Consider the following 23,839-nt stretch of genomic DNA (forward strand, 5'->3'; position numbering starts at 1 on the left):
ATGTTATTGCGGGTATAGCTAAATGCTTGTGTTTCTAGCTCCAACAGTGCAGTAATATCTAACAAGTAATATCTAACAATTTCACAACAATACACACAATCTCGCAGAGTATGCTGTGTATTATTCTCATGAGCTCCGCCCCCAAACAAGTAAAAATCTGAACGAATCAAGGCTGGTCGAAATCTGAACGAGTCATAGACATTTAGACTATGTTTCACAAGTTTGAACAGCACAGTACAGTACGGCACAGTTCAGTACAGTAGAGCATGATTGGTTCAGTACCAGACCTAATCTGAACCAATCATAGATGTCTATGTTTGAGCCAAATTAAGGTTGGTCTGGACCAGATCAAATCTGAACCAAGCATAGACATCTATAATTGGTTCAGATTTGGTCCGGTCCAGACCAAAGATCTAAGTCTGTGGATGTTGAAATCAAGGCCAGTCTGGACCGCACCAAAAAGGCGGCCAGTCCAGACACAACCAAAAAAAGACATCCATAAGACATCTCCGTCGGTCCTTGCTTAGTGGGCTGTGGTGTGCCTTCTCATTACTTTCCTCTACACATGAGACAACCTTTAAAGCGTAAATCCAAAAAAAAAAAAAAATCTTAATTCTTAATTCTTACAGCACTTTTATTAATTTCAAAGTCTCTCATTAGATGAGATTACTTTTGTTCGCTCATTATATCAAACAACAAACAACATAATTTACAGACCTATTAAAGCTTCCAGTAGAAGAGCATTTGAAACTACCATTAAAAAAGAGAAATCACTTTTATCACATTGTAATCCCATGCTAATTAATTATAGATTGACAAGTACTAGTTAAAAAGTAACAATTTAGAAAAAATATATTTTCAAAACAATAGAATTTTATTCACAGCACAATTTCACCCTGATTTCAACTAAGCTTTTCTTTAAGACACGTCTTTTCACATGCACATGTATTGTCCGTTCTACCAGCCTGAAATACAACACACTTCACAGCTTATTCCAGGGGCATTGCGCAGTTTTGCGGGCGCCCCCGGTAAGGTCAGAGGAACAGAAAAATGTGCCGTTTTATAGTTAATCGCATGCTATTTTACACATTTTGCCAATTGGGCTGTGAGAAAATGTTGCTATTTTCGAGCTCAGGGATTCTTGAAAGATGTAAAGTGCAACTAACTGGATTCAACTCCGTCAGACACCATAAAAGGCATTTCATTTTTACAATTATTGTCCAACAAGTGTTTAAAGGCCTTCATTGTTTAATTCTAACATTTGATTATTCAAATATGTCATACAAATTCCAAACTTATTTTTGTTCGGTTTTATAGCAGTATTAAATGCTACAGGGCTAATTTAGTTCGCAATTTGGCATGTTTTTCTAGATTTAAAACAACACTTATAAAGCAAACATTATCTCTGAGGTCTTCGCCAGTGGCTTATTGGAGTTACTACTCAATTCTCTCCCCACCCTTTTACAATAGCTCTCAACCCTCTTCTCTTCAGCACAGTAGCCTATTCACGACTCGTACTCCTCTTGTCACTACTCGGTAGAAGAGGAACTCTTACTGTCGTTATAACTCCTTACACGTCTGTATTCTTCCCTGCTAAGATAACGTCTAAACTGCTTTCTCTGTTCTTCCTCCACCCTGCTCCCAGCTCTCACCAAATCCTCCTCTTCCTCCTCATCAGTCCCTACGTTTTTTGTTAAGACACCAGGGTCTGAGTGGTAGTCTTTTTCACATGGTTCAGGTGTGTCCATCATCTCCTCGCCTGGATCAGAATGGTACACCTGGTCACCTATCTCTAGCTGGTCTGGGTCAGGCTGGTACACCTGGTCACCTATCTCTAGCTGGTCTGGGTCAGAATGGTACGACTGGCTACCTACCTCGGAATCTGAGTGGTACGTATGTTCACCTGTATTACCTGACTGTGGATAACACAGCTTGCCACCTATGTGGTGTTCACCTGCCTCTGACTCCGTTTCATACATCTGGTCACCTAATTCTAGGTTAGGTTGGTACAGCTGGTCACCTAGCTCTGAGTCAGAGTCATACACCTGTCTACCTGTCACACACTGGTACAACTGCTTATCTGCATCACCTGGCTCTGGAACAGGCTGATAAACCTCACCATCTGCCCCAGGAGGGTACACCTGTCCACTAGTCTCCATGTCCTGTCTATACATCTGTTTAGCTGTCTCAGACCTGTACACCTGTCCCCCAGTGTGGTGTTGGTAGACCTCAGGGCTGTACTGGCTCCTCCTGTACAGGCTCTCCTCCTCATCCTCGTCCTGACAGGAGCTCCCCGGGACGCTCTCCCCATCCGACTGGGAGAGGCGCAGGCAGGGCCGCGGCCGCCTGGGCTTCTGGGAGAGGTCAAAGGGCTCTTCCTGGCTGTAACGGGTCAGGAGGCCCAGAGGGGCCGACAGGCAGAAGCGCCCCTGTCGCCTGGACACTGAGGGACAGAGACTCATGTTACAAACTGACCGGCTGATTCTGATTTAGCTTCAGGGTAGGAATGTTGTAGGAAGTCTCAATGCAGGAAGGGAGGAACCATATAATGAATTCCTCCATAGCCTTTAGGAATTACCTCTTGCATCCAGGCCTCTATCCATGATCCCATGTTTGACTTTCATGTGGCGGGTGAGATTTCCCTTCAGAGTGAACTTGCTGGGGCAGTAGAGGCACTTAAAGGGCCTGCTGTCAGAGTGCAGGTGCATATGGCCCATCAGGTTATGCATTCTGTTGAACTCCTTCCCACACAGCTGAAAACAAGGAAACACAAAAGAAAGCAGTGAAATATGTGCTCACAGACAAACCAATAAGTATTAAAGAACAAAACGATTATGGAACAGATTTATTTTCGGCCTAAAAAGACTTCATCAGGGCCCTAGGAAAGAATTGTACGTGCTTGAAAGCAACAGACAGATAAGTTGATAAACCAAAACCAAGATGTGCTGTAATTTTTCTTCAAATAAAGAATTAAATAGCAACTTTTGAAATAGTTTGTGTACACATTCCTTGATTACAACATGTGAATTCCATTATTCCCCGAACCACATCCGTGGCAATTCATGGTGTAGTAAATACCATTCAAGGGCAAAATTGCACGCCATGTAGTCTAAAACTGTGCCCATTGATCAAACTTTCGTTTTTATCAAACAGCTAACAGATCGACTCTGTCAATCACCATATTCTTATCGGCAGACTCAGTAGCCTCGGTTTTTCGGATGACTGCCTTGCCTGGTTCACCAATTACTTTGCAGACAGAGTTCAGTGTGTCAAATCGGAGGGCATGCTGTCCGGTCCTCTGGCAGTCTCTATGGGGGTGCCACAGGGTTCAATTCTCGGGCCGACTCTTTTCTCTGTATATATCAATGACGTTGCTCTTGCACGGGCATTCCCTGATCCACCTCACGCAGACGACACCATTCTATATACTTTCGGCCCGTCATTGGACACTGTGCTATCCAACCTCCAAACAAGCTTCAATGCCATACAACACTCCTTCCGTGGCCTCCAACTGCTCTTAAACGCTAGTAAAACCAAATGCATGCTTTTCAACCATTCGCTGCCTGCACCCGCATGCCCGACTAGCATCACCACCCTGGATGGTTCCGACCTCGAATATGTGGACATCTATAAGTACCTAGGTGTCTGGCTGAGACTGCAAACTCTCCTTCCAGACTCATATCAAACATCTCCAGATGAAAATCAAATCAAGAGTCGGCTTTCTATTCCGTAACAAAGCCTCCTTCATTGTCAAAAGCTTACCCTAGTAAAACTGACTATCCTTCCGATGGACGAGGATGGAATGTCATCTACAAAATGGCTTCCAACACTCTACTCAGCAAACTGATGCAGTCTATCACAGTGCCATCCTTGGTCACTAAAGCACCTTATACCACCCACCACTGCGACCTGTATGCTCTAGTCGGCTGGCCCTAGTTACATATTCGTCGCCAGACCCACTGGCTCCAGGTCATCTACAAGTCCATGCTAGGTAAAGCTCCGCCTTATCTCAGTTCACTGGTCACGATGGCAACACCCATCCAGCACGCGCTCCAGCAGGTGTATCTCACTGATCATCCCTAAAGCCAACACCTCAACCCTTATTCCAGTACTCTGCTGCCTGTGACTGGAACATTTTTAAAATCGCTGAAGTTGGAGACTTTTATCTCCCTCACCAACTTCAAACATCAGCTATCTGAGCAGCTAACCGATCGCTGCTGCTGTACATAGTCTATTGGTAAATAGCCCACCCATTTCACCTACCTCATCCCCATACTGTTTTTATTTATTTACTTGCTCTTTTGCACACCAATATCTCTACCTGTACATGACCATCTGATCATTTATCACCCAGTGTTAATCTGCAAAATTGTAATTATTCGCCTACCTCCTCATGCCTTTTGCACACATTGTATATAGACTCCCCCTTTGTTTTCTGCATCTACTGTGTTATTGACTTGTTAATTGTTTATCCCATGTGTAACTCTGTGTTGTCTGCTCACACTGCTATGCTTTATCTTGGCCAGGTCGCAGTTGCAAATGAGAACTTGTTCTCAACTGGCCTACCTGGTTAAATAAAGGTGAAATAAAAAAAACTAAAAAAAAAACTAATGTGTTAGATGACTAATCCTCTCTGCACTCAGAGCTGTAACTGGAGCTGGATGTACTCATGAATGAATGCGTGTGCGGTCATACACACACACACACACACAGGCCCACACACACACACACACACACACACACACACACACACACACACACACACACACACACACACACACAGACACACAGACACACGCACACAGAGGAAGCTGAAGCGAGACAGGGCCAGAAGAGTAGGGCTGGGAAGGGCAACTCCTGCGCTGTCCTTCCTCTGCATTCTTTTTTATTAGGGTGGTCCTTTCCTTCAGGAGGAGAGAGGGACTGTAAACTGTCCAAGAGGACCGTGAGAAAACAGGAAGCGTTCCCTCCAGCAACAGAGAAAGCGAGATGAAATCTATTTGTGTGGCCCATTCTCCCGGGAGGCTGGGGGCCATTGTTAAAGAGGCAGTTTGTGCAGCGATATCCTTCCTATGGACGAGGATGGAACTCACTGCCAAATCCCCTCTCTATCTGCTATTTGCTCATCGTCTCAACCCTCCTACTGGAGAACAATGTCACAGAGTGTGGAGTTGCTTCAGAGTGTCAGTTGGCTTCATGAGCTTAAACGTGGTCCACTTAACACAACAGAGACTTTATATTATAGTAATAACCCTGCTATACCCTAACCCTTATTAGGGTATTATTCATTTTTTTAAAGGAACTCGGCTTTAAACCTACTCTTGCAATCTTCGAAATTAGGTAGTGCATCATCAGTTACACTTGTTATGTCAGTCATTGCATACCATAGAGAGAGCTATTTATAACCTGTCAGAAATGTACGGGGGGGTTCCCTAATCCTGGAAGGGGGGCCCCAAGTGAAAGAGTTTGGGAACCCCTGCCAAAACACATGATCAACCATCTGTGTTCAAGTAACCAAGCAGGTTAAATTGGTCAGAGATGTAAAAAGACATGCAAGGCAGATAGCCAATTGTGGTACTATTGACATGCATCTACAGGATGTATTATCTTCAGATACCCTGGCTTTAAAAGGAGTTGTTGCATGTGGCAATTAGAATGTCATAAGAACATTCCCCATCAGAACACTCACCTTGCATTTGTAGGGTTTGATGTCAGAGTGGACGATCATGTGGGCCTTGAGGGTCTGTTTCTGGACAAAGCTCTTGAAGCAGAGGTGGCACTGGTAGGCCCGGATGTTAGTATGGATCAGGATGTGGCGCTTCATATTGGCCAGAAGGGTGAACTCACGACCACAGATACGACACTTGTGCTCCTTCACCCCCTGATATATAGAGAGAGAGAAAGAGAGAGAAAGAGAGAGAGAGAAATGACCATCATCGTGGAACATTTTCTTACGTCTTGACAAGCAAGTCCGTCAGGGACAAGCAAGACATCGCAGCAAGATGTTAGCATGACACCAAGAGAGTGGATGCCTTGTATCATTAAAACAATGCCTAAACATGCAGCTACTGTTACTGTAACAAAGCCTCATCTGTCTGTTTTTGAGGATAGCTGCTCTTTGTCCTGGCTTCACCATGTAGTACTAAAATACTGAAGCAGAAGCAATGATGTGCAATGATGCCCAGTAGTGTAAAAGCCATCATACTGTCATGAATTTCCTACGGCAAATGAAAAACAATAACAACCAAAACCATTTCAAGTCACCAAATGGAAAGGCTCCTGACGTTAGTGTCCTGTCACCAACAGGTATAGTCTACCTTAACACCCACTGACCCACGGGTAAACGCTTCATCTCCACAACACAACCTAGCCCTGTAAAGACATTTTCATCCAAACACACATGTTGACATTAGTGGACATTAGTACTTGGACAGTGTGAAGACCCCACCCAGCCTTACTTTATGTGTGAGTGTGTGCTGTTTGAGGTGATGGGACTGTATGAACTCCATGCCACACTCGCTGCAGATGTATGGCCGGATGTCTTTGTGCTTCATCATGTGGTTCTGCAGCTGACTGGGGTACTGGAAGCTCTTCTGGCACTCACTACACCTATACAGAAAACAGACATTTACTACACCTATACAGAAAACAGACATTCACTACACCTATACAGAAAACAGACATTCACTACACCTATACAGAAAACAGACATTCACTACACCTATACAGAAAACAGACAATCACTACACCTATACAGAAAACAGACAATCACTACACCTATACAGAAAACAGACATTCACTACACCTATAACAGAAAACAGAAATTTACTACACCTATACAGAAAACAGATATTCACTATGTCTAGACAGAAAACGAACACTCACTACACCTAGACAGAAAACAGACACTACACCTAGACACAAAAACACAAACTCACTACACCTGGACAGAAAACAGACGCAACACCTAGACACAAAAACACAAACTCACTACACCTGAACAGAAAACAGACACAACACCTAGACACAAAAACACAAACTCACTACACCTGAACAGAAAACAGACACAACACCTAGACACATAAACACAAACTCACTACACCTGGACAGAAAACAGACACTCTGAAGTGGCCTGGATTTATCCAAAAAAGCTAAATCCTTTCCACTACCTTGGGAGTCAACAGAAAGTTGCTTGCATTAAATAACATGTTTACATTCAAGTTCAAGTTCAAAATGAATGTGAAAGAGATATTCAGCCACTTGATGAACATGGAGGTCCAGTCAGAACTGTACTTCTTATTTATTAAAAGCGTACACATTTCAGCATCGGAGCCTTCATCAGAGCGTTTGCTTATACCCGAGACTGTATAACTGTACAATCATACTGTATTAGATGTATACAGTAGTAGACATGTAGCCTTAGTTTTATAAGGACTTTTATTCTAGTGTTAGGTACTGTAAGTCTTTTGGGACTTTTATTATGAAAGCGACATAACTAGTTTCCTGTTATAATCCGCATTTTATTTTTTGCTGCCGAACCCACAACCAGAAATAAGGGTAACAGATGTATGAGGTAATGTGTTTAAACCCCCCTTTCCCCTCCCCTTTTTTAAAATCTTCTTTAAAAAAAAAAACAGTTTCTGGTTTAAAACCCAGCTGGTGTTTCTGGACATATGTACCTGTAGAGGGTGGGTCCTCTGTGGGCCGTCAGGTGTCTCTTGAGCTGGGCCAGAGTGGGGAAGTCTAGACCACACTCTACACATACGTTCTCCTGGCCCTTCTCATGCTTCAGCTCATGGGCCCGCAGCTCACTAGGATAGGCAAAGCCCCTCCCACACACCCCACAACTGGAGAGGAGAGATGAATAGCAATTGTTTTTTTGTTAAGCAGAATGTAGACACTAACTAATCAAGAGTAATGAATAGTCATAGTTATAACTATTCCTGAACTTTAGTTTATCTTCTTAAAGGAAAAATCCACCCAAAAGCTATATTTTGGCATTTGTTTCATTAGTCCATTGTTGATACAGTCCCAACATGTTTTGCATGTCTGCAATCAGATTTTCATAAATACTGCCGGCATGATGCATTTTGCATCATAAGGGTGGAGTTTTCCTGTAAGTTTGAGTCAAAGACTGAAGGCATGTAATGTAAGGTCCTTGTTAATTAAACCATTTTCTTAGTTATCAACTCGACTAACAAAAGAGTATCTCCTGGGTGTGTGAAACGGAACAGACAGTCTAGACAAAGCTCATCCCAGTACTGACCTGTATGGCTTCACATCACTATGCTGCATCATGTGTCTCTTCAGATGGCTGGTCTGGGTGAAGGCTTTGTGGCACACCTGGCACTTGTGTGGCCTTGTGCCCTGGTGGGTAAGAAGGTGGGTGTGCAGGTGGCTCAGCTGCTTGAACAGCTTCCCACACAGGTGGCAGCCGTGAGGCTTGATCCCGCTGTGGCCCAGGATGTGTGTGACCAGGTTATACTTGGAGGTGTATGACTTCTCACACATACGGCACTTCCAACGCTTCTGGTCTCCCCCTACATCTACGTAGTAGCTGTCGTCAATGTGGATGTTGAGACCTAGCTTCTCAACGCTGGTCATCCCAACTCGGGGGCCTCCGTCTGGGCCACACCGACTAGGTCTGAGGGCCTCTCTGGGGTAGAAGGCTCCAGGAGAGAGGTGCATGACAGGCCCAGGCATGAAAAAGGGGAAGGGGAGGAGGCTGGGGTGGAGAGAGGAAAAGAATGGGGGAGGAGGGTGGTGCAGGAGGAGAGGAGAGGGAGGCCACAGAGGTGAGGGGCTGATTGGTTCCTGTTTCACCTGCATTGCGAGGCCCATAGGTGGATCATACCTGGACCGAGCCCTGTTGTGCAGCTGGAGCCGGGTCAGGTCAATCATACCTGGGATGGGCATGGGAGAGGGAGAGAGACGCGGATGAGAAGGGAGGGAGAACGGAAGGTGGGAGAGATCAACAGTCCTGGTGTTGCCTCGACGCTCCACCTCCTCTATGTCTCCAGGAGTGGGGGATTCGGAACCCTCCATTTTGAATGGAGTTCTTTTACGTTTTTGGGAGCCTTCGCTCTGGGTGTAATGAATACCCTCAAGGCCCATAGGGAGATGGTGAGTCAGAGGGCTGAAGGTGGTGCTGTAGGCCTCTCTGGTCGGGGAGAGTTTGGGGAGGTTCAGGTCGAGTGGAGATTGGCTCAGGTAAAGACTGGGGTGAGAGACAGGCCTCCGGTCTTCCCTAAGAGGACTCCTCCTGTCTGGTCTGAAACCTAGGACATCTGTGTCCATCATTTACCTGCATGGGGAAATACAGAGAGGAAACTATTACAATATATTTATCATAAGAATGCTTCTTCGAGACCTGAAGAATAGGAAACAGCACTTAAATGACACACCTACTACACAGTTAGGAACAGTGGGTTAACTGCCTTGTTCAGGGGCAGAACAACAGATTTCTACCTTGGCAGCTCTGGGATTTGATCTAGCAACCTTCCGCTTACTGGGCCAAGACTCAAACCACTAGGCTACCTGCTGCCCTTCTGAAATCAGGAACTAACTTTTACCTCTCCCTCTTGCACACTTTTACGCTTCTCCCTCTCACTCTGCTCTGTTCATATTTTTGCACAGATGGGTGGAAGGCTACTTCTCCTTTTGTCCTCCGCTATTGCTCTATATATGATATCTTACTGTGCTTTAGAGATCCACATGTTCCAAACACATGGACAATTTGTAGGTCTGCATACCCTGTATTCTCTCTGAAGAACCAATCAACGACATACACGAAAGAGTAGCCTGTGTATGATCGGGCTAGTGTTGGAGTCTTTGTGGTTTTGAACTGAAGCCAGACAAATGAGATTATCTGTGATAGAGTGAATCAGACAATGTGACGGGGAACTGTTCAACTTCTGCAGATCAGCTAAAAGAGGATGAGACAATACTGTTAATAATAAGGCTATTTATGTAAATACAGTGTGAGGGATGTTTCTGTGAACTGTTCTACAGCAGTGGGGGCTGCTGAGAGGAGGACGGCTCGTAATACTGGATGGAACGGAGCGAATGGACTGGCATCAAACATATGATACAGTGGTGGAAAAAGTACCGGATTGTCATACTTGAGTAAAAGTAAAGTCACCCAGTAAAATACAACATGAGTAAAAGTCAAAAAATATTTGGTTTTAAATTGACTTAAGTATCAAAAGTAAATGTAATTGCTAAAATATACTTAAGTATCAAAAGCAAAAGTAAAAATATTTTTTTATTCCTTATATTAAGCAAACCAGACGGCACCATTTTCATGTTTTTATTTTATTCAATGATAGCCAGGGCACGCTCCAACACTCAGGCATAATTTACAAACGAAGCATGTGTTTGGTGAGTCCGCCAGACCAGAGCCAGTAGGGATAACCAAGGATGTTATCTGGATAAGTGTGTGAGATAGACCATGTTCCTGTCCTGCTAAGCATTCAAAATATACTTTTGGTTGTCAGGGAAAATGTATGGAGTAAAAAGTACATTATTTTCTTTAAGAATGTAGTAAGTTAAAGTAAAAGTTGTCAAAAATATAAATAATAAAGTAAAACACAGATACCCCAAAAAACGACTTAAGTAGTACTTAAAGTATTTTTACTTAAGTACTTTACAACACTAATTTGATACCATTCCACCTATTCCGCTCCAGCCTTTACCACGAGCCAGTCCTCCCCAATTAAGGTTTCACCAACCGCCTGTGTTCTACAGAGCAAAAACAGTGAGATCTTCCAATGTTGAAAGAGATAGGAAAAGGGATGGTGATGGTCATCATAAAGGATAAAGATTAGATCACAAATAAATTCTTGTTCATAGAAAGACACAACAAATAGTCTACTCTAAGCTTCAATTTGTTATTGCGTTCAAAGTGTGAAAAGAATATCATGATGTGAAGTATACAATATTACAATACTATACACAGAACATGGTACAGCATGGAAAGACCCCTCTGTCGCTCTCCGTCTGTCTGCCGTGCTAGTTTGCATCCCCAGTGAATACAACACAACTCACACATTAAAACAAAAGCCCCTCCTCATCCCCCTACCATACCCCTACCCTGTTAGTCCTCTGTTGGATCTGAGGGACTCACCAGCTCAGTGTAGCTCAGCCTGTCTGTCCACTCTTCTGTACTGTTGCAGTAGTGCAGTAGCTGTGTATTAGGCTGAGGTACCAGCTCCTGTACCTATCTCTCTGGCTACTCTGCTCCGCTCTCGCCCTGCTCCTGTCCTGACAATGAGCTACCCGTCCACGGACAGCATTTGAAGTGACTTAAGAAAGTGAACAGGAACAATCACTTTGTTCTCATTTTTCAGATGAGTACCTTCGGAGAGAAGGAAGGAAGGGAGGGGAGAGGAAGTCAACAAGCCTAGTGCCTTCCTGCAGAAAAATAAGGAAACCCTAGATAGACATCTTCATTTCTTTACAAAATAAGGATTTTACACGGCTTTGGGGGTGACTGGATGAGGCTTGTTTTTAACAATTCAATAGTACTACAACGTTGTTTAAATATTGTGCATTCATTAAAAGGCATGCAAGTCTAGGAGAGGAGTTTTAGACTTTCAACACCAACAGTTCTGGGAGCCACTTTCACATTTCTGCTTTTCCCATCCTGCAGGGTTGAACATAATACCACAGTACGTAGCTATGAAGTTAGTGCAGTAATGGCTTCAGGAAATGTGAAAAAACAATTGATGCTGGAAAGACAATTTATGGATATATGATTTAATTGAATTAGGAATCATATTTAGTTTTGTGAAGCTGATGAATGCTCTTGGTTAGGTTGTAATTTCTATGTAGAAAGTTCCAGTGCCATGATGACATGACTTCAGCATTTCAAGTTGTATAGACACAAAACTAAATCAAAGTGAAGCTCTGTCTGCTTTGACATATTTTATATGAGGGTATCAATGTAATGACTGGGAACATTAGACTATTTCAAGGTATTCCTTTGTTCACCTGGTCTGCTTTACCCACTTGGGTGATGGGGAGGTGTTCTGCAGCATAAACAGAAGGATTGAGTTGAATCATATTCAAATCTAATCTATGACGTTAAAATTCCTATTCACTCTGTTCCATCTGAATGCGCAATCCACTGGCTCATCAAGCCAGGCAGTGCAGTTACAAACTTGATATCCACTATAAAAAGCAACTAGACATTCTCACATTTATTTTAGACTAACATTTAGTTTTAGATTTGTATGAACCTTGCTGTCTGTCTCTCCGACATTTGCAACATTGTTTCAATATTCAAATTCGATCTCCAACTGTTCCATAGTAATGAATGTGTAGGGGTCGGGAGTCGGGACGAGAGAGAGTGGCAGGCAGAGTTTCTCAATCAGTCATGAATCAGCTGGCATCATTTTTATGGATACATACAAAGAAATGTAAATTGAAATAAGGTCAAACGAAACAAAGTTTGCAGTCTTTCCAGCTTCAGTTTGAAATGATTGTGTTTCAATATTGAATTGCGATCTCCAAATCAAATCAAAGTTTATTTGTCATGTGCGCCGAATACAACAGGTGTACACCTTACAGTGAAATGCTTACTTACAGGCTCTAACCAGTAGTGCAAAAAAAGGTATTAGGTAAACAATAGGTAGGTAAAGGTAGGTAAATAAATAAAACAACAGTAAAAAGACAGGCTATATACAGTAGCGAGGCTATAAAAGCAGCGAGGCTACATACAGACACCGGTTAGTCAGACTGATTGAGGTAGTATGTACATGTAGATATGGTTAAAGTGACTATGTATATATGATGAACAGAGAGTAGCAGTAGCATAAAAGAGGGATTGGCGGGTGGCGGGTGGGACACAATGCAGATAGCCCAGTTAGCCAATGTGCGGGAGCACTGGTCGGTCGGCCCAATTGAGGTAGTATGTACATGAATGTATAGTTAAAGTGACTATGCATTTTTGATAAACAGAGAGTAGCTGCAGTGTAAAACGAGGGGTGGGGGGTTGGAGGGGGCACACAATGCAAATAGTCCGGGTAGCCATTTGATTACCTGTTCAGGAGTCTTATGGCTTGGGGGTGAAAACTGTTGAGAAGCCTTTTTGTCCTAGTCGTCGAAATATAATGTGAATGTGTCCGAAGGAGACAGACAGCAAATTGAGCTGGTTGTCATAGCAACATACACAACTTTTTTTCAGCTGACTGGCTAAATCGATACTCTGTAACAACACCGTGCCAATATATCCTCCAAACACCAGCTTCTCTGCAGCATCACTTAAAATGAGCCTCTTCAAATCAACTTTAAAAGTGAGGATGCATATAAAAAATATTTGAACTGGGCCATCACTGGGCCGTCTCTCAGTCAGGCCTATACGCAAGCATATAGGCAGGTTTCTGGCAGGAACACCCAGCCTTTTCTTGTCCTACCTCACAGTGACTCATCATACAAGAGGAGTGTTTACTGTCTCTGAAAGGTTGAAAACTATGATGTCATCTTTTGACACGTGTATGTAACAATCGTCTGACGTAAACTAAATTTGCATAAATCTTGACCCTGCCTTTCTCCATCAATAACCGGATTACTAATCCGGAAGGCGCTAATTGAGCTCATCTCATTGGAAGAGTGAAAAGCCTTTAGTAGGAAGCTGATTAGCATTGTCTGTGTTAATGGGCTCATTTAATCAATTAACCTAAGACCTCAACAATGTGTACTAAATCCTTTTAGGTATTAGCAAGTTTATTAAAGGTGACATATCAGGTATATCAGGAGTGTGTGTGTGTGTTTGTGTGCGTGTGTGTGTATACATTTGACAAAGATTGTGTAATCATATTTATGTAATTATGGACTACGCTAGCTGCATATTGTTGCTTTTTAATTAGCAAACCAAACAAAGATGAATTTGATTTGAAGATGATGTGATGCTTCTTGTAGTCCTTAGCCAATAAGATCATGAAGTGCATTGATAAGAGAACCCCTAGTGGAGAATCCCAGTAAGGGGTACAAATATGTCCAGATAGGTCTTATCCAACCACTTTATGATACTGCTTCCCAGTCCTTGATCTGGAACACATATAGGATGTGGTCTGCCAGTCTGTCAGCTAACACTGAAAAACACTGCTCACTGAAAAACACTGCTCACTGCTCTCATCTTTCTAATAATAGGCCATAGGTCGAGGTTCAACACTCCCCCCCCCATCTCCATCTACATACTAAACACCTTTGTTCTGACTCATTCTTAACCCCTCTCCTCTCTCACATGCATGGTCACGGACACAGGCCCTCCACTAATGACTGTCTCTATGGCTTGGACCACTCCAGGCCACTGTATGGCTGCACCAGTCCCAGTCCAGCACTATCAGTCCAGCACTATCAGGGGGAAGGGGGAGTAAGACAGGCTCATTAATACACACCGTAAGTGGTTGTCAGGGGTCCGTGTCACTCCCGGAGAGGGTGTATAAGAGGTCTGGGTGCCACGGAAGATACAGAACTTCAACATTCACCTGGGAGTCACTCCGGAACGAGCCAACGCATTCGCCTTGTGCTGTACACTGGGAGATCAGCAAGTGAGCTTGTCTCTGTGGATATGTGTATAGGTGTTGTGTGTCAGTCTGCCTCTGGTTGTATGCCTTGTTGAGTTTGTTTGGATTTCAGTGTTTCAGATTTGTATGATATTTCCAGTTGACAGTGCAATGGGAATGTTAGACGGAATATTCAGACTCCTCTCCGTCCATGTCTGTAGCCCTCTAATCCCTTTCGCTCTTTCTATTCCTCATCTATCATTCTCTCAGTAGAGATGACTGGAGCCGCCGTGTCCGTGTGTCTACTTTACGTCCTGTCTGTCTGTTCAGCCTGCTACATCTCCAACTGTCCCATCGGGGGCAAGAGGTCCATAATGGACGCTCCACAGCGCAAGGTGAGCTGCAACTGAATCCGTCTATACCTAAACTATTTAAAGATAATGTGTAGATAACAGGTGTGATTTGTCTAAGAGGTGCATCAAGATGAGTAGGAGCAAAGTGAGGCTCTGTAAAAGGACTGAATTCGGAGAATTTAACCATTGTCTTCCTCCTGTAAAAGGGAGCAAGAATGTCGATAAGAATCTCTTTTTCTGGAATGATGGAACAACCTCATACCCGACTGTCCCTTCTCTCCCCTTGCAGTGCATGTCTTGTGGGCCAGGGGAGCAGGGCCGCTGCTTTGGCCCCAGTATCTGCTGTGGGGAGGATGTGGGCTGCTGGATGGGCTCCCCGGAGACGGCACACTGCATGGAGGAGAACTACCTGCCCACCCCCTGCCAGGTGGGAGGGAGACCCTGTGGATCTGATACAGCACGCTGCGCCTCACCGGGGGTCTGCTGTGACTCAGGTGAGGGCACATCAATCCTATATTTCTGTGTTGATCATTTTGGTTATATACCACTGAAATGGTTCTAATAGAGTGGTGGATACAATTATGTGCTTTCTGACTTTTGTGTCCTCCTTCATCCTTTATTTTGTATCTCAGAGGGCTGCAGTGCGGATCAATCTTGTTTCGCTGAGGAGGAAGGCGACAATCAAATCGGCCAATCAGAGGGCAGCAACTCTGCAGACATCATCCTCAGGCTCCTGCACTTGGCTGACCACACGCCTCCTCATAGAGTCCACCAATGAGCTGCAAGTGACGCCAGGGTTCCATGGGGGTCACTTGAGAGATTGGTTGATAGGATTTGTAGTTCAAAGTTAGGATTTGTAGTTCAAAGTTACCTAGATGTAGTTCATAGTTCACCCACCCATTTACTGACCTCCTTCTTCAGTATATATTGGCAACCTCACTGGATGGGACCTAGCTAAGAATTTAACTCTGTGTTTGACATTTAATATATATAAAAACACTGGAGTTAAATTCTTAGCTAGGACCCTGATCACTCCTCTGTAGATTGCCTTTATATTGCAGCTATATACTGTATGTACAGAAATAGCTGTAACAATTCTAAAACGTGTAAAGAGTCCAAATGTGTATGTTAATAAAGCTTGTGCGAGTATGCGTGGTGTGTGTATGTTTCTCTCTCAGCTGACTCAAACAATTACCATTTGTCCAGTGCACAACATCCACATCTGAAACATGAAATGAGTGCTGTGCGATGTATAGTTCTCATATCTTCTGTAACACTAGGCTTAGTGTTTTGGCCTGTGCTTTTATAAGCATTGTGTGTGTCACGTTCATTGTTAGGAGGAGAAGTGTGGTATGCGTACATCGTTCTTTATTAAACAAATGAACAAAATATGACGCTAATGCGAATAGTGCAGACAGGCAACTAAACATAGAATAAGAACCCACAAATACCCTAGGGAAAATGGCTACCTAAATATGGTCCCCAATCAGAGACAACGATAAACAGCTGCCTCTGATTGGGAACCAATTCAGGCTACCATAGACATGCATAAACCTAGACTTACAAAACCCTTAGATATACAAAAACCCTAGACAAGGGAACTAACATACCCACCCTAGTCACACCCTGACCTAACCAAAATAATAAAGAAAACAGAGATAACTAAGGTCAGGGCGTGACAGTCTGTTCTAATAGTTCTAATTCAGTGGACTTTACTCTCCCTTACTGGCTTTCATTATGTTGGTCTCAAATCACACAAACCTTTGAGCGAATCTCCAGTAGGTAATTTAGAGTTTTAATGTCCAATGATGAACCAACCATAAACATAAAAAGTAAATGCTGATTGTGATTTGATATCAAAAATAGGTTGTAACCATGGGTATCAGTTGTGTTTGTAAATTGCCTCCAGTGTGTCAGGGTGCGCTCTGGGTCATTCGTAAATTCAGAGCGTTGTCAGATTGTCTGTCCATAAATTCAGAGCGTTTCGCTCTCCGGGGGGTGTTTAGAGTGCACAGTGGACGCTCTGGTCGAAGAGTAGGGATGATCAGGGCATTCTGACCTCACAACCCAAGCTAACTGGCTAAAGTTGGCTAGCTTGCTAGCTACTTCCAGACACAAATGAGAGAACACCTCACTCTTACCATTTTACTCGCCCGAGCAGAGCTGGTTAGGCTGTTTTCATGTTATCCATTGCGTTAGTGACTGCAAATGTGCTGCTGGCAACAATTTATTGACATTTTCTTCAGACGTTTACTGGCATCGGTCATGTTCAGCGAGTGTTGAGCATTCGTAAATTAATTCTGCACTCTTACGAATTTACGAATGCACCCATCATACTACATAGTAACTATAAACATGTTACATAGTAGTCATAGACATCATGTTACACAGTAACCATAGACATCATGTTATACAGTAACCATAGACATCATGTTACACAGTAACCATAGACATCATGTTACACAGTAACCATAGACATCATGTTACACAGTAACCATAGACATCATGTTACATAGTTAGTAATTATGTAATTCTATAGTGTGGTATAGAGTATAACATCTAATCAGGGAACATTCAAATGTTCCACAAAAACATTTGAGAAAGGAGCATAATTTAGATGCAATGATATACTGATATGCTTTAATGTTTTGTGAATCAGCTTTTAATATGATTTGTTTGTTTATTTGAGGTTTTCTTTACATTCTACAACTGGTGTAAAGTGTCCTTAAGTCTGGTCCACCAGCTGGATCTCTCTCTGTCTACAATGGAGTAGCAGTTAGCCTTGGATAGTGACCTTTAGTTTTAGATTTAAAAAAACTTTTTATGATTACTACTACCTTTTATTATTATGTCGTCTTGGTGTAACTTGGTCTGAATCATAGAAATACAATTTATAGAACATATGTTTACAAATGTACATTTAAGTCATTGAGCAAATGCACTTATCTAGAGCGACTTACAATGAGCGTGTCAGAACATTCATGTAATGTATACCAGCCAAAAAGCCAAAGGGACGTGGCACGTACACGCCAAAATACATAATAAATAGACCTACAGACTTCAGAATTAATATATTCTGCATACTCATAGCTTAATGTTAATTATTCCATGCAGTAGTCAATTCTCTCTGAATAACCTCAAGAAGGTTCAACCATGTCCATTCTGCTTTGTGATTTTCAGAGAGAGGCAGTGTCCATGTTCTCATGACCACAGGAGCTCTTATTGGTTCAGTCTCAGCACACAGATCAAAATGAGATACTGCAGATCAGAGAACACACAGAGACATCTACCCTATTTAATTGATAATGCCCGAGAAGCCGGTGTTTGGAGGATATATTGGCACGGGGGTTGTTAGGCCCGAGAAGAAGTCGAGGGAGGGCAAACCGTGCCAATATATCCTCCAAACACCGACTTCAAGGGCAGTATCAATTTTATACAACGGGTTACCAACATATTCATATAATGACTAATTCATACTATTTCATCCTTCCACAAGATATAGTCACGACACAAATGTAGGGTTGCTACGCAAGCTGGCTGGTCATTCATGCTATCGGTTCGGTTGCCAGAGACGGTATCGGTTCGGTTCCCAGTCTTTCATGTCTTCTTGTTCTGTATCTATGGACGTGACCCAGTCGTTCGTTCTAAATGTTCCATTGCCATTGTTCCAGTTCCATTGCGATACTGGCTGGCAAAGTTCTTATCCCATGCTTTGCTAGCAAGCCAACTACGGCTAACGTACATTCACGTCAAACAGTGCAGCCAGAATAACAACAGTAGTGCATTTGCATTTGTTTAAGCTGTTTTCTAGTGACATTTATTTGGATGCATCCATAACAATAAGCTAATGAGGCGCGATTTCGCCTGGCATAGAAAATGTGCTTTCTCGTCAGGACACTGCCAGTCAGAGGAACTAGCCAAAAACACAGCTAAAATAATAACTTCAAACTAAAGCTGGAAAGGCTGCAAACTAGCTGCACTTTGTTTCATTTGACCTTTTTTCAATTGACATTTCTTTGTATATATATATATATACACATAAAATGAAGCCAGCGGATTCACAATTTCGACTGGATGAGAAAAGCTGACTGCCTGTCTGTCTCGTCCCGACTCCCAACACGTTCATTACTATGGGACAGCTGGAGATTGAATTTTAATATTGAAACAATGTTGCAAATGTCGCAGAGACAGACAGCAAAGTTTATACAAATCTCCGCTGTTTAAAGCTAAACTTTAGTATAAAAGAAATGTAAGATAATGTGTAGATGCTTTTTATAGTGGAGATCAAGTTCATAAATTGCCTGGCTGGGCTGATGAGACAGTAGACTGCGCAGTCAGATGAAACAGAGTAAATAAGAATTTTAACATCATAGATTTAGCCGGTGATAACTTGTGGAATAGACACTGGCTGTAATGTGCTTTTAACCAATCAGCATTCAGGATTAGACCCAAACGTTGTATAATTTAAAGAAAGTACATGATGCACACCCTGACATACAGACAGACACAAGCAAGGGCAATACAAATGGTGCACACTGTAAAAAAGCCAACTTAACCAATTGATTAATCAGTGTTATTCTCTGGGTTTGTTGGACTTCAGAAGGAAAATAAATGGGTGAACGTTTTTTCACTCAACAAACTTTTCTCACAGTGGGCTGAATGTATAAAAACTTGTTGAGTCTAATTACTATTTCATGTTTGTTTTTGGAAGTCAACACTGTATGTTGGTTTAGCTATATTCCCAGATGTGGAGCAAACTCACAACCCTATTGCAGTTGGTTGCCTTACAATTGACATTACAATTTGTTACTGTAATTGAATTATACCAATGTGTTTTCATTAATTGAATTCCCTTAATCTATTTTATGTAAGATTCTTGTTTGCATAAAATAGACGGAGACCAGTCTTATCAATAATAGGTAACAGAATTTATTCTCAGAGCGCGCTGCCACATTACCACGAGCAACAGTTTATATACAATAACATGACGTCATTTCATTGCTTAAAAAATGAATCTCCTCCTCCAAACCGGGACAAAGGGAACTTTAAAAGTTCATTCAAAGTTCATTCTGACCCCCTAGCACATGCACAGGACACACAACAAAACTGAATTAACTTTTAACTCCTCACCATTATCGATCACCACTTAGCTGACAGTTCTAATTAACAGAAAACCTAGGAATGCACTCATTGCCTTATCTAAAACACCCCAGAGCTCAGTTTCGTCGGTTCAACCATAGGTTAACTACCTTATCTGTTTACTTAATCCACAAACCATTCCTTTCTTCCTAGTTGGAATGGTGTTCATTAAATGTACTTACTCCTTGTCCGTGTCACACAATCCCTTCTTATGAACTCATATTGTTTATCAGATATAATAAAACAGAGTATAAGTTTGATTAGTTACAGTTCCATTTAAAATGATTTGTTCAGTCATTTAATCATAATTTTCCTAACACAATTGTACGTTGAATTCTTTTTTAAGACCTGTGTTTTTTCATGTACATTGATTGGTTGATTAATCTTATGCTACACCAACATAAGTAACATACATTTTTCTAAAGAAATCCAAACTTTTATTAGTTGGACTTTTTGCATCTGTTACTGAGATTGCTGTTCCAGTTATTATTGAGACTACCTAAATCAAATAGAAGTATTTCCTGGCAGTCATTGTCAGTGCAGGTTGGGGGTGATTAACGTTCTCTGGCTGGATTCCAATTTTTCAAGTTGAATTGTATGTTCACTCAAGGTCAAATTAAAAGTTGAGTGAACATTAAAATTCAACTTGAGAATGTATGTTGGTTCAGCTATATGCCAAACATTTTTGCAAACTCACAATCCTATTGCAGTCTGCTGCCTTACAATTGTACATTGATTCAACTTTTTTATAGTGCAGGGAGACAAAATACACCTCTCAACTCAAAGTGCAATGTAGACTAGTTTAATTTCAACACAGGTGTATAGCGAGATAAAGTCAAGTTGAATTTGAAATGTGTTGATTGATCCATACACTTGTATTACATGAGAGACTGCTTATCATGATGAGACTGCTTATCATTTTCCTAAAGAGTCGAGGAGGCCTTGTTTATCAAATCAGATCAATGATCACTCACACTGCCAAAGTAGAAGAAGAGAGGATGAGAAGTGGAGTACAATAAAGTTGACCATTGCGATGTAGATTAGTTGCCCTTGGCTGGGAAGCTGATCCTAGATCTGTGCCTACTGGCAAGTAGCAGGGAAGATATGAGGTGAGGGGTTCTCAATTGTAGACACCTTTAGTTAGTTAATGAGTGCAGGGCTGGATAGATGGGGGTATAAAGACAAGCAGGGAGCTGTGGCTGACTCTACTGTCACTGTCTTATAGTCACCATGTCTTTCTCAGGGAAATACCAGATGGAGTCACATGACAACTTTGAGTCTTTCATGGAGGCTGTTGGTAAGTCTTGAAGTTGGGTTTGTACATTTGATTAGACTTGGGGTGTTAATTTCAGAAGTTGTAGTCCTTTCAGTAATGAAGGTCAATGGTGACTGCGAATGCAATGGGTACTTGAACTGGTGTTAGATTTAACAACAAATTATAGTTTTGTAACTCATTGAAAGTGGATATATTTAGTCTATTCAGACCATTTCAACGGGAACAAGCACTCATTAAGATCAGGTGTGGCCAACTACTGTGTTCAACACACTTAAGAGAAGATGGCGGTTGTTGAAGCTGAGAACGGAATGTGTTTTGATTAATTTTGTTTTTGTATGGCAAGTTCTGAGAACATGACTTGAACTGTAACTATGAGAACCTACAGAACATTATGCTGAAGTACTGACATTCCCACAGGAGAATATTTAAAGTCAGCTGAACAACTTGAGAACATTCCCAATGTAAAATGACTAATGTTCCTAGAACTTTACCTTAAATGAAATGTTTGAATTTTCAGGAAATATTCTGATCAAATAATGAAATGCCAAGAAAATAACATTTTGTGAAATTCCTTAATGAGAATGTTCCAAAGCCAAGCAACTGTCCTGCACCATTGCCAGAATGTGGTATGCAAAATAACCAAGCCCTAAAACGTATGGTCCTCAGAATGTTATGTGCCAGCTGGGAATGCATTCAGATCATTGTGTTGCCATATTATAGTGCATCAGCGCTTTACTTCAGTAGTAATAATTCAGTGTTCATGTCCCACTCTCTCGCTGCCGCAAACATGTAGGTCTCCCTGATGAGCTTATCCAGGAGGGCAAAGACATCAAGAGCATCTCTGAGATTGAGGAGACTGGAGACCACTTCAAGGTGACTGTCACCATGGGGACAAAGATCCTCACCAACTCCTTCACCATTGGCCAGGAGACGGAGCTCGAGTCGCCGACCGGGGAGAAGGTCAATGTGGGTGGCGCATGTCACAACCCAACCATGAGTTTCATACATGTAGCCTGGGTTTATCCATCGCCCTACATATACAGCCAGTATCTAACTAAACTATAAGATCAGCTGATGTGGGGTCACTATGGTTAGTTCAGGTCCCAGTGATGTTGTGGGAGGACTGACTTTCGTTGGCAGAATCTCCTCTGCTCTCCAGGGACTGGGCGCACAGTTACGTCTCAAAACCAACTCACACACCTGATGCACACTGTCACTTTTTTTTCCTTCTCCATATATGGCCATCCAACTTGGGCCTGTTAAATTGGTCCTAGTTGGTGACCACTGCTTTCAGACCTAACCGTTGACCTCTCCTGTTTCAGTCTGTGGTGATGAGGGAAGGTAACAAGCTGACGACCATCCTGAATGGGATCGAATATGTCACAGAACTTACAGACGCAAACACCCTCGTCAACGTGAGTCTGGGGCATATGGCTGGGGGTTTCACGAAGCGACACAATTTCAGGGTTAATTTATACCATTAACAAAATGGTTAGTCTATGACAGTGCCGTGAACGCAATTCAACAGTTTGCTGCCGCCAATGTTCTAATTACATGCTGACCCCACCGCTCGCGTCGCAAAATAAATGTACGTGTTATTCAATCATTGCACCCACACTGCTCGCACATGCCTCAGCAAGCATCTGCGTGGCCAGTTGCTAAAATAGAAATCGGTTCTATTTGATGTGCTGCAAGTCTGGCCTCTCCAATCTCCTCATTGGTTCTTAGGAGCATATACATACATACCCATGTGGGTGATTGAAAGATTAACTTTAAGGTCCACACTCTGGTCAGTTGTAACGTTGGTTGTCAACCGCCATATAAAGGAGGCGAGATGATGAGAAACATTTGGTTTTCTGTGGCTTAATTGTCAGAGTAGAGGACCTTGTGCATCTCAGGTAAAATAACAACCCAATGTTTATATACTAGGACAAATTAGCTAGCTAGCTAAATTGCCATAAATATGAAATGCTTTTTGCCCCAAATATAACTGTTTCGGAGTTTGTTTTGATATTTCAACCTGCATGTCCTGATCGCTTCTAGTGTGGGTGAACGAGCGCGTCCGGTTTGGTAAGCATAGTGTACTGGCATGGATTTATTGAGTGTAATGATTACAGATGCTTTCTCTTTTCAGACCATGACTCTGTCTGGCATGTCATACAAGAGGACCAGCAAACGAATGTGAAGATCTACTGCACTCTTTGGATTAATAAAATGTGAAAGGCATTGAATGGTCTGGTCTCAGCATTTCATATCAATGGGTAGAACTTCAGGGGAAAATTGAAGTTTGTAATAATGAGGCAAGGTTTGAGTTGGATGAATGTGGGATTCAATAGAATAGAATAGCGTAGTTCCGTGAACATTACACTCTGGCCAAAATGGATTTTCTACATTTTAATGTGACTGCTTTATAGCAAATGTCAAGCCAGCAGTGTAGAAATGAAGGCTTTGGTAGTTCCATCTAGTCTGTTGCAATATGGGTCAGAATCCTACCACATTGGGTGCATCAGTTTAAAAGCAGATTCCTCAATTTCCAGTTATTTTGGAAAATCAAGTTTCAGGCA

General features: G+C 42.3%; 3 protein-coding genes across 5 annotated transcripts; 2 read left to right on the forward strand and 1 right to left on the reverse strand.

The window, feature by feature from the left end:
* Positions 1 to 11,349, reverse strand: znf366 (zinc finger protein 366). Its single transcript, XM_024418121.2, has 7 exons — positions 11,126 to 11,349; positions 8,267 to 9,304; positions 7,680 to 7,847; positions 6,459 to 6,609; positions 5,690 to 5,881; positions 2,579 to 2,753; positions 1 to 2,443 (listed from the first exon to the last, which is right to left on the reverse strand). Exons 2-7 carry the CDS (start codon positions 9,298 to 9,300, stop codon positions 1,530 to 1,532), a joined length of 2,634 nt encoding a protein of 877 aa, XP_024273889.1. The 5' UTR covers positions 9,301 to 9,304; positions 11,126 to 11,349; the 3' UTR covers positions 1 to 1,529.
* Positions 11,350 to 14,241: 2,892 nt separating this feature from the next.
* LOC112248804 (isotocin-neurophysin IT 2) lies at positions 14,242 to 16,011 on the forward strand. 2 transcript variants are annotated; one of them, XM_024418124.2, is made up of 4 exons: positions 14,242 to 14,552; positions 14,781 to 14,902; positions 15,150 to 15,354; positions 15,493 to 16,011. In XM_024418124.2, exons 2-4 carry the CDS (start codon positions 14,783 to 14,785, stop codon positions 15,636 to 15,638), a joined length of 471 nt encoding a protein of 156 aa, XP_024273892.1. In that variant the 5' UTR covers positions 14,242 to 14,552; positions 14,781 to 14,782; the 3' UTR covers positions 15,639 to 16,011. The 2 variants fall into 2 exon arrangements, with proteins under 2 accessions (XP_024273892.1, XP_024273891.1); XM_024418123.2 differs by having other exon boundaries at positions 14,248 to 14,552; positions 14,778 to 14,902.
* A 5,181-nt stretch (positions 16,012 to 21,192) lies between these two features.
* Positions 21,193 to 23,501, forward strand: LOC112249715 (fatty acid binding protein 1-B.1-like). 2 transcript variants are annotated; one of them, XM_024419493.2, is made up of 4 exons: positions 21,193 to 21,296; positions 22,069 to 22,241; positions 22,598 to 22,690; positions 23,410 to 23,501. In XM_024419493.2, exons 1-4 carry the CDS (start codon positions 21,230 to 21,232, stop codon positions 23,458 to 23,460), a joined length of 384 nt encoding a protein of 127 aa, XP_024275261.2. In that variant the 5' UTR covers positions 21,193 to 21,229; the 3' UTR covers positions 23,461 to 23,501. The 2 variants fall into 2 exon arrangements, with proteins under 2 accessions (XP_024275261.2, XP_042177213.1); XM_042321279.1 differs by having other exon boundaries at positions 22,069 to 22,235.
* Positions 23,502 to 23,839: the final 338 nt, after the last annotated feature.

This window comes from Oncorhynchus tshawytscha, linkage group LG04 (genome assembly GCF_018296145.1).
Source record: "Oncorhynchus tshawytscha isolate Ot180627B linkage group LG04, Otsh_v2.0, whole genome shotgun sequence".
Classification (NCBI taxonomy): Eukaryota; Metazoa; Chordata; class Actinopteri; order Salmoniformes; family Salmonidae; genus Oncorhynchus; species Oncorhynchus tshawytscha.

Bases quoted from the DNA above. Each gene is read 5' to 3' on its own strand.
- znf366 (XM_024418121.2), bottom strand. From the start codon at position 9,300: ATGATGGACACAGATGTCCTAGGTTTCAGACCAGACAGGAGGAGTCCT. The intron at 7,848-8,266 runs GTCAGTACTGGG...TCTCCTCTCCAG, and splicing joins AGTGATGTGAAGCCATACAG to TTGTGGGGTGTGTGGGAGGG. The intron at 6,610-7,679 runs GTACATATGTCC...TTTTCTGTATAG, and splicing joins AGAGGACCCACCCTCTACAG to GTGTAGTGAGTGCCAGAAGA.
- LOC112248804 (XM_024418124.2), top strand. From the start codon at position 14,783: ATGACTGGAGCCGCCGTGTCCGTGTGTCTACTTTACGTCCTGTCTGTC. The intron at 14,903-15,149 runs GTGAGCTGCAAC...CTCCCCTTGCAG, and splicing joins TGGACGCTCCACAGCGCAAG to TGCATGTCTTGTGGGCCAGG. The intron at 15,355-15,492 runs GTGAGGGCACAT...TTTGTATCTCAG, and splicing joins GGGGGTCTGCTGTGACTCAG to AGGGCTGCAGTGCGGATCAA.
- LOC112249715 (XM_024419493.2), top strand. From the start codon at position 21,230: ATGTCTTTCTCAGGGAAATACCAGATGGAGTCACATGACAACTTTGAG. The intron at 21,297-22,068 runs GTAAGTCTTGAA...GCAAACATGTAG, and splicing joins GTCTTTCATGGAGGCTGTTG to GTCTCCCTGATGAGCTTATC. The intron at 22,691-23,409 runs GTGAGTCTGGGG...TTCTCTTTTCAG, and splicing joins ACGCAAACACCCTCGTCAAC to ACCATGACTCTGTCTGGCAT.